The sequence below is a fragment of the Paramisgurnus dabryanus genome, chromosome 7 (genome assembly GCF_030506205.2).
Source record: "Paramisgurnus dabryanus chromosome 7, PD_genome_1.1, whole genome shotgun sequence".
Classification (NCBI taxonomy): Eukaryota; Metazoa; Chordata; class Actinopteri; order Cypriniformes; family Cobitidae; genus Paramisgurnus; species Paramisgurnus dabryanus.
In genome coordinates this window covers 29114138-29124719 of record NC_133343.1, presented here as the reverse complement: position 1 = coordinate 29124719, position 10582 = coordinate 29114138, and the positions used below count along the sequence as shown (strand labels likewise).

The 10582-nt window shown below is 37.4% G+C and overlaps 1 protein-coding gene across 1 annotated transcript; it reads right to left on the bottom strand.

The window, feature by feature from the left end:
• Positions 1–4576: 4576 nt before the first annotated feature.
• On the bottom strand, positions 4577–9160 carry LOC135757784 (phosphoenolpyruvate carboxykinase, cytosolic [GTP]-like). Its single transcript, XM_065272498.2, has 9 exons — positions 8603–9160; positions 8122–8405; positions 7532–7716; positions 7245–7448; positions 6948–7135; positions 6643–6805; positions 6320–6544; positions 6006–6233; positions 4577–5750 (listed from the first exon to the last, which is right to left on the bottom strand). Exons 1-9 carry the CDS (start codon positions 8657–8659, stop codon positions 5290–5292), a joined length of 1995 nt encoding a protein of 664 aa, XP_065128570.1. The 5' UTR covers positions 8660–9160; the 3' UTR covers positions 4577–5289.
• Between the last annotated feature and the right edge of the window lie 1422 nt (positions 9161–10582).

Sequence of the window (10582 nt, the reverse complement as noted above, 5' to 3'; positions counted from 1 at the left end):
TGTTATACAATCTAATACATTTCAATTAGCTGCCAATCAAACAAATAAACATTTTATAAAAACATACATTTGGTGCTGCTGTTGTTTTTCATTCATGAACAGTTAATACAGTAAAACATGGACTATAATACACTTCTAACATTAAATGTTTGCTTTTAATCCTCATGACATTTTTAAATGTTTTTGACATCATTCCTGTACTTCTGTAGTTCTCCCACTGTGTGGCGCTATAGGAGATGAGATTCAGTGAAGATTATTCACAGTTCATTCCAGTAGATGTCAGGCTCTCATCTTTCTGAATGATGAAAACCTTCAACAGAATGAATGAGAAGTTTTTGTGTGATTCATTAATCTATAAATACTGAACTGATATTACAACAAACATTGACAAACTAAAAAACCTTGTGTTACTCACATTAATGGAGATTAATTATGCTCCTGGCTGTTATAAGATCATGGTGATTAAAAAGAAATGTATAGCTGATGTCGCTTTGAATAAAAGTCTTTGCCATATGCATAAATTTAATGAATCATTATCTTATTGATTATCTTGATGATCATTTATTCATTCCTTGAACTGCATTCAAAATTTCAACTTATTTATTTCCTATAAATTTATAAATGTATAAATGAATTTGTTAGATAAGTGAAAGTTAAGAATGAATTGAATGTTTAAAAGCTGCTCTGATGAAGTGAAATCACTATGAATTTAGAATCAAACATTTTACCAAATATCCATTTTGAATAATAAATGATTTGACTAAAACTAATATAATATTGCAACTAGTAAAATATCTCAATAAACACATGTACATTAATTATGGTTAGTAAGTGAAACGTCTGTCTGTCATGTCATGTTTAGCTGTGGTGACCTGATGATCCAGTATCAGTTAATGAAGTCACTTTCACCTCAACTCATCTGATCTCTCATAAATGTGCTTTAAGTTCTATTTGCTAAATATTAAAACCATTCATAAATATTCATAGCAAAAATAAGCATATTTAATAGTGTTTCTCTTATTATTCTGCAAACACACTGGTTTATATGTGTATGTAATTGCTTTTCTAAAGTCTACACTAGTATTATACAATATTCACTAATATGGAGATTTTGTGCTTTTCTTTGAAGTCAGGTCATTGTGATCCGGTCTCATGTGGATTAAACCCGTGGACTCATAAACCTTGACTTGTGTTTGGAAATCTCTGTGTTGAATGGTTTATGATGTGATAAGCTGAACTACAGTACATGTTTAAATGCTGATGCACACATACAGTAGATTTGAGGTGATTTGATCTGACTTGCTAATATTGTTCACATGGGTGAGTTAATGTCTAAACAGCTATTCAACAGCATAACTCGCGTACAGATAAGAGTGAGAAAAACATGTTGTTGTCCCTGAGATATCTGTCTTAATCTTCATCAGCAGAGACTGAACGTACCGACACAACGATCATCTGTTTTCTGTTTGTTCAGGGTTTCAGTAAACATGGGTGTTAGTTAGTTAAGATCTTATTTCAGATGAGAAACTAAATCAACACTTCTTCAATCAATCAAATGATGGGAAGCATGCAGCTGATTGTAACCATTGACTTCCATAGTAGGAAAACAAATATGATGGAAGTCAATGGGTATCATCTACTGTGTGCTTACCATCATTTATTAAAATATCTTCTCTTGTGTTCATCAAAATAAAAAAACTCATACAGATTTAGATCAACATAAGGATGAGAAAATTATGACAGAATTTAAATTTTTGGGTGAACTATCAATGACTTTAACACTAGTATATAGTTTGGAATTAGGATTTGTTTACTAACAAAATTAAATACCTCCATGTACTCCATCCTAAATGTTCATTATATAATATTACACTCTTAGAAAGATCTTTTTGTCTTAAAAACACATAAATAAAATAAAAAACAAGTAACAAAAGTAACACAAAATGTGTTGTTTCCATAATAACAAAGAGATGAGACAACGCATGTAGTGTGTGTTGTCCCAGAATCAACACTAATGTCTTGTTTTTAACACATCTGTTCTTCTAAGAGTGTATTTGTTACATTATTTAAATAAGAAAATATATTTAAATAAGCCTATAACTTTAAATACTCCATCCTAAACTATTCTTTGATTTTTGCTTTTCAGTTGTGAAAAGTGTGATATAAATCAAATTAAATTGAACTGAATAAGGTTAAGCGGTGAACAGATGTGTGACTGTGATCCGGTTACCCATCATGCTCTGCTCAACACTGATATGAGTTCACCTTTGATGTTTCTGCTGTTGCAGCAAAGCGTCACAGGCAACATTATCACAAACATTTCTGCAGAATAAACATGAACTACGTTTGATCAGCGTCACTCACTGACATGAATGAACTTCTGCTCGCCACTGAACCAAACCAAACCAGATCTGCATTACTAACTATCAGTACTGAAAACACACTGACCTAACAACACCAACAACTGCAAACATTACATTACATCAATGATGAACTTTTATTGTGAAAGTTTTCACATAAATCAGTATTTCACTTTTCACTTTACTAAATCAACTAAATGATATGTGAATGAATCAGAAATTATACCATTTTATATAACACTTTATCTGTGAGATAACAGTAAATATTTTGTAATTCCAGGACTACAATAATAATAAAACCCCATCACATTACAGTAACAAGATGTGTAGTTCATTCATTGTAAATAAAGTTTCTCATCCTCCCTCTCTTTTGCATTTGGTCACAAGTTTTCATCAACATCACATCATACTGTCTGTAATGTCTAATCCAGGGGTCTCCAACGTTGTGCCCGCAGGCACCAGGTAGCCCGCACAGAGTCTGTGAGGTGCCCGCCAAAGCAAATTCTAATAATAGTCTCAATTTTAATATTTATTTATTACATATTTTTTATTGGCTTGTTTTTCGTATGTTAACATTTTAAACAATACTAAAACATATCAACAAGTAAAATAAAAGAAAATCAACAAGTGAAACAAAAAATGTTTTGAGTAGACTACGGTACACTGTAAAAAAAATCCGTAGAAATTAAAATGTTATTGCAGCTGGGTTGCCGGTAATTTACCGTAAATTTAAATTTATGTTATATACTGGCAAGAGTTTGTTCAAATTTAAATAATTAAATTTAAATATTAACAAGTCTTTATCTTTACATAATAAAACTATACAATAACAGCCTCATGCAAAGCATTCTGGGAACCAGAAATCATCATAAACCTTTTTCTGTTGTTTGCTTCAGATTTGATTTTCCAGAAGGTTTTGCTTGATGCTGCGTTTTTAGTTTTACTCTGTAAAGACAAAGACTTGTAAATGTTTAATGTTCATTTAACTTTTAACAAAATTGCCAGTAAAAAACATAAATTTAAATCTACGGTAAGTTACCGGCAACCCAGCTGCAATTTCTACGGAATTTTTTTTACAGTGGATATCAAAAAGTAGCCCTCCACATTGTTTTATCCATTGTGGTAGCCCTTGCCCACAAAAATGTTGGGACCCCCAATCCAACCCTGACAGTCTTCAGGAGAAATGTCTTAATACCTGCACGCAGTCACTGTCATCATCCGGTCATGTGAATGATTGTCATACAGTAAATGTTTGGAGATGGATGTGGCTCCTCTATGGGGTTTTACTGTAAGAAAGGAGACTGTGGAGGCAGAAACAGCAGTGATATCCTGAGATCTGAAGTAAACCCATCTGTGAATGCAGCGGAGCGCTGGGACGACACATCATCCCAAACAACACAACACTGAAGTTAGAGAAGTTTGGTGCCCAGTTGCTGTCCATGATTCAGAAGAGAAAAGAGTCTCGCTGTAGTTTGTGTAACAGCAAATCATCATCCTGATTTTATGTTAGCTCCTCTTTGGTCTGGGATATTCACTCTATGTCACATTTCTTTTCTTGCATTTTCTGCTCAAATTTCCTAAATGTTCAAAAAATAACTGCATGCAATTTGCCATCATTTTGTTTTTAACCTTTTTAAATGCAGTGTGTTAGAATTTGAAAAATGCGCTGTAAATATCTCCAGGAGTAAAATCTTCATCAGAACTCACAACACATTGCTTTGTATTTGTTCAAATGATTATAATTTGACTTTTATTTACAGGTTGACTGAGAATCTTTATCTGATCATCTTCAAGTATTCAAACCCCTTAAAGTTCCTGAAATGGAGGGGTTCGTTGTAATGTTAAATGTGAAACACAGTAGGCAGTCTGCCAGAACTGAATGAAATGAATGTACTGTGAGAGAAACACTGCATTATTTGATAGAAACTTCGTGAAATAAAACAACTCAAAAACAAAAAGCTAAACATGTCCCATAACTTTGGAAAGCTGAGATTCTTGTGATTTAAATGCTGTAAAGCCTTTTAGGATGCACAATGAGTGTCCTTTGACCCTAAACAAATGAATTATGTTTCTAATGACTGTTTTAACTCAGTGATATTTATTACTGCTGATGGTCATCAAGGAAATCTTCAGGAATATTCAGGAGGATTAATGAATAATGGTGATATATATTACAGACCTGTCTACTACTGAAAACACAGATAAATACAACATACTTCAAATAAACTTTTATTAAGATGGACATCATAAAACATCATAAAAATAAAAAAATAAACATTCATACATTAAAGGTGACATAGAATGATTGAACGGAGTATTTATCCTTGTTCTGTGATGTGACATGTAGACAAAAATGTTTTTGTTTGGGTCTGTAATGCCCTAGAAGCTTCCTAAAAACCTCTCTCAGAAAGCTCTATTAGGGTGGGGGATTTTAAACAAGTGGTTTTGCACCCATTTTGCTCCCCCTACTGGCTTAACTTGCAATCTCATTACTGATTGGCTGACTTTGCTGTAGCCAATTATTTTAAAGTGGAGGGGCAGTGAGATGCCTGTGATGTCATAAGCATCAGTTTTTCAGATTGGGCCGTTTTCTGGCTGACATTTCTAAAAGAGGAATTTCTATGAGACTGAGATGTTGAGCATGTCTAGCACTTTTTGTATGTTCGTGAATGCGGGTAGACTACCATTATTCAACAAAGAAAAGGTAAAAATGGTTTTTCATTCTCTGTCTCCTTTAATCATAACAATAAAATCCTTGCAGTTCTGCACTATACAGTGAATATAATCATTTAAATAATGTTAAATAAACACAATCCTTTCATACATGTTTAAATATTTCACACACATCAGATCTTTCTGCATGAACATTTAAAACAGCAGAAATCAAACCCATAACTAAACAAACGTCATGTGTTTTTCTTTAGGAGCTTCATGATATTCTCCTAACTCTCTGAGCCAGCAGCTCCAGCTGTCTCTCCATCTCTGCAGGAAGATCATCGTTAACCTCACGCTCAAAGTACGCTTTGATCTCCTGAACCTCCTCGGTCCAGAACTCCGCTGAGAGGTCAAAGAGTTCACGCTGATCCACGGCATCCGTCAGACCGCTGAGGTTCAGCGAATCGCAGGCGGGCACGTAACCGACCGCCGAGGGCATCGCTCCTGTCTCTCCATTTATCCTTCCAAACATCCACTGCAGAACTCGAATGTTCTCCCCGTATCCGGGCCAGAGGAAGCGTCCGCTCGAGCTCTTCCGGAACCAGTTGACGTGGAAGATTTTGGGCAGTTTGGCGTTTGGATGTTCCTCCATGCTCAACCAGTGAGCGAGATACCGACCAAAGTTATAGCCGAAGAACGGTCGCATGGCAAAGGGGTCGTGCATGATCACCTTACCTGTGCAGAAGAGAAAAAAAAACAAATTTCTAGATCATTCAGACAAACACAAAAAACTGTTTCACTAAATGAACACATGCACAAATGTTTGCTTTTATATAGTTTGACTAAAACCTTGTGAGTCATGAATCACTGAATCAGAGTTGTTTAATGAGTCACAAAAATGACCAAATCAAACTCAAAAGTTGAAATAAAAGACGCTTTTCAATAAGAGCCGTAAAACTGATGAAGCAAAAGTGTTAAAGATCATCTCACCTTTGTGTTCAGCAGCGGCTGTGGCTTCAGATCTCATAGCGGCTCCTACGAACACTCCGTGTGCCCAGCTGAAAGCCTCGTACACCAGCGGGACGCCCTGAGGCCTGCGACCCCCGAATATAATGGCTTCAATAGGGACGCCCTCGGGCGACTCCCACTGCGGGTCGATGATGGGACACTGCCGAGCCGGAGTGCAGAAGCGAGAGTTAGGATGGGCGCTCGGTTCACCTGGAACACACAGCAGACGATATGAGCGAAAGAAATCAAGAGATAAAGATCTGAACTGATGAGATTGATTGAGCGATGATACCGACCATCCTTGGGTGTCCAGGGTTTGTTCTTCCAGGATTTCAGCGTCACTCCCTCTGAAAGATCCTCATCCATTCCCTCCCAGTAAACTCCACCATCGCTGGTCTCTGCCACGTTGGTAAAGATTGTGTTTTGGCTGATGGTCTCCATTGCATTTGGATTGGTTTTGGTGGAGGTTCCCGGTGCCACGCCGAAGAATCCGTTCTCAGGGTTGATGGCTCTGAGATTTCCTTCAAAAGCACAGATTGAAAATGCAGCTTCTCACGTCTCTCATCTAAACCTCGGTTAACAACCCAGTACAGCCACACAATAACAGATGAGTTCATACCTTCTTTGTCAAACTTCATCCAGGCTATATCGTCTCCGACACACTCCACTTTCCATCCAGGTAAGGACGGCTTTAACATGGCCAGGTTTGTCTTTCCACAGGCACTCGGGAACGCAGCCGCAAAGTATTTCTTCTGTCCGGCCGGGTTAGTGATGCCCAGAATCTGCATGAAAACATCAACATACAGCACATCGATAACTCACTCAGTCTGAATTTAATACGTTTATATTCCCATAATTCAGTAAACATTACGTTTCACACACATGACAAAATAAACTCAGTGATTTGTGTGTTTTTGCACTGACCAGCATGTGTTCGGCGAGCCAGCCCTCCTCTTTTGCCATGCGGGATGCGATTCGAAGGGCGAAACACTTTTTTCCAAGCAGCGAGTTTCCACCGTACCCGCTTCCGAAGGACACGATCTTCCTCTGGTCTGGGATGTGAGCGATGAGCGTCAGGTCCGGATTACACGGCCAATTATTTACCAGTGGCTCTGAAAGAGGAACGTTTGGGAATGTTAAATAAGTAGACATGTTCCTGCTCATTACATTATTATTCACTGTAAGTTATTTTGGATGAAAGCAGTTTGAATGTTGACTTACTCTTGAGAGGCAGAGGACAGCCGACCGAATGCAGACATTGCACAAACTCTCCGTTCCCGAGAACGCTTAACACAGATTTGCCTATTCTGGTCATGATCCTCATACTCGCCACAACATACGGAGAATCGGTCAGCTCCACTCCGATCTTAGACAGCGGAGATCCGACTGGACCCATACTGTACGGAATCACGTACATGATACGACCTACAAGGAAAAATATGGTTACGATGATACCATGATGTCCATAACAAACACTACACGGGAATCTTCTTGCGATGCTTCCGGACCTTTCATGCATCCAGGAAATCGCAGGTTCATGGCTTTGTCCCATTCCTCTTTTGACATCCAGCGGCCGAGCTGACCGGCTCCACATCCACGCGGCGATGGAATGGCGTCTCGCTGATCCTGAGTCACGATAACCGTCTTACTCTCCACACGAGCGACGTCGCGAGGATCCGTGCGAGCCAACCAGCTGTGATGATGACATCAGCGTTCAGTAAACACACATTGAGATCTTCAACATTTCTACGAGTCAGTTTCCCAGACAAGGTTTAGATTAATCCAGGATTAGGCTTTAGTTATATTAGACATTTAAGTAGTTTTTACAAACATACCTACAGAACACAATACTGGTGCGCATCTTTAGACAAAACAATGACACTGATATATTTTAAGATGTGAGTGCAAGTTGTTATTAAATGAAGGCAGCTCAAACATGTATTTTAATCTGGGACTAGGATAAGATGTGTCCGGGAAACTGGCCCATAATGTTCTTCAGCACAATCCATGACTACAAGCACATTCACAAATCAGTACTGAAGAACACAAAGTGTCCTCATACAGATAATAATATAACACGACTGAACCGTTCTCATACCAGTTCTTGTATTTGGGCAGATTCCTGATAACCCCCTGCTCCACTAAGAGGGCGAGAATGGCTCGGTTCTCCTCATCAGACCCGTCACAGATGTGCAGGGCGTCGGGCTGACACAGCTTCACGCTGCTCTCAATGAACTCTCTGAGGCCGGAGCTCAAAGACGATAAATCGCCCTGAACAACTCTGATGGCACTCTGGTTTTGGGACTGCAGCTGGGGAGGCATGATGATGATGAAGATGAGAGGATGAAGATGAGAAAAACAACAAGGGTCCTCACAGGAGTCCTATAGCAATAACACAGAAGAAGAAACAGAAGAAAATTATGAATTATTACTGTATTATACACCGTAGTTTATTTTTACTCTAAGGTATTTCAAAGAATTTCATGAATATCATTTCATTATACAATTAATGTATAGTTTGTATAATCTGTCATTATAACACAGAGCAGAATGAAATAAAAACATCTGAATGATTTTACCTTCAGTCTTCCTGTAGAAGCATGAGATCTTAGAGATGTTAGAGATGTTCTGATCATTGTGTGGACCACTGAGGGGTATAAATACCCTTAAACTCTGAAGGAGGGGGAGGAGGAGGAGAACACACACACACGCACACACACACACACACACACACACACACACGCACACGGGCCAAACTACTATAGAGAACACGCCACGAGACAAAAGTCACTCAGTAATCCGCCACAAACACGTCGTCATATCTTCCGTAAATCATTGAATTATTTCACTGTACGTTTGTACCCGGGCCAAACTGAACTGACCTCTGACCTGTACAGCCGTGACGCAACAGCTCCACACGCAGGATCACCTGGTGACGTCATGAGCAGCTGGATGTCGAGCGCTGATTGGTCGCTCAGCTGAAGGCTCGCCGCGCATGACTATTAAACATGATTAAAAACGATGATTTAGTTTTATTTCCATCCATCTTACAAACACCGTTTCACTCATTTCTACAAATCTACACTTTATTAACTTAAGATTCAGTTCTTATATTTATATAACATATTAATAACATTTTAAATAACTTTGTCATACTGAATGTATTGTTGTTTTAATGTTTTTAATTATGATCTGAGAAAGTGATATTATTTATATGTATAAAAATTTATATCAATCCTGATGAGATCTTAAACTTTATTATTAACATGTACAGATGTGATTGTTTGTAGAATAAGAATCGATGTTAACATGTCATAACTGGGACTATTTGTCATAAGCAGATTATATAATGTGCCTTTTATGACTGACATTAAGCCTACAATTTATAAATAAGACAATATAAATATGAACTATTTGGATAAATACAGTAAGCCTTTATGTCATAAACAAACAAATGGAAAGTTGAAGACGACGTGTCGTGCTTATCTTATCTTAAGAGTTGTGTTTGTTTTTCTACAGATCCTTTAATGTACAAAACACAGAAAACAGAACAACCAGATGAGTTTACTGACTGCTCTTCTCTCAATAACATCTGATAAGCTGTCATAAATCAAGTCAATGTACAGCTGTCTATTGTAAAAACTTTTTGACAGATACTTTTATGGTATGCGGCTTTTTTCATACTGTATGTTTAAAGCCTGATCTTATTTCCCATACAGAATTCTTTAGATAAGATTATGATCTGTGACCAAAATAACAATGTACATTTTTATTTGATCCTAAATGTTATCATAAAAAAGACATCAAATAAATCAACAAATATTTCAGATTCTGCACCGTTCTCTGTCTGGCTGTAGAAACTTCGCATCAGGGTTTAGTTTTTTAGCAGTTTTGTGTTTAAGAGCTGCTTCATACAAAGAGCTTCAAGAAGAAACCTCAGATCTTGCTGGAGAACATCAGGTATCTTCAGAGAGAGAATTGAGTTCGATGCTGATTATTTAATTTAGCTGAATCAGATACAGACTTTAGTTGAATAATATTGTTAATTCTATATAAATAAATACATTTCAACAGGTTTGCCATCAATTGATAATAATCAGCTAAACAATCACTTAAACAGTGGTTCTTAGACTGGGGGTCCCCAGTGTTATTACATTTTATAAAATACATTCATTTATCATCAATTCTGTGTTATTAAACATTTGAAAAATAAGGCTATTAACCAGCACTACATTGTATATTTTAATAAAGTTTAACCATGTTTGGTTCAAAGTTATGTTTTATGTCATAGATTTATTTGGGGGGCCACGAAGGGCACAAGTGGGGGCCACACGCAAAAAAAGTTTGAGAACCACTGCTCTAAAGTCTTTCATGCAATGGCACAAAAGTCAGATATTACAAACACCTGCACAATAACCAGGTCTAAATAACCAACCACTAACTAAATGACTATTCTCTATTTGAACAGTTCTGAACCCAACACAGTTTTCTTAGAAAGAAGTGCTTACACAGGCTTGGATGATAAGTTATGCAATTCAACCGTGAGATATGGAGCGCAT

Coding starts and splice junctions, on each gene's coding strand:
- LOC135757784 (XM_065272498.2), bottom strand. CDS start 8,659: ATGATCAGAACATCTCTAACATCTCTAAGATCTCATGCTTCTACAGGA. Junction 7,136..7,244: donor CTGTCCTCTGCCTCTCAAGA/GTAAGTCAACAT, acceptor TTCCTCTTTCAG/AGCCACTGGTAAATAATTGG. Junction 6,806..6,947: donor GGCTCGCCGAACACATGCTG/GTCAGTGCAAAA, acceptor GTTTTCATGCAG/ATTCTGGGCATCACTAACCC.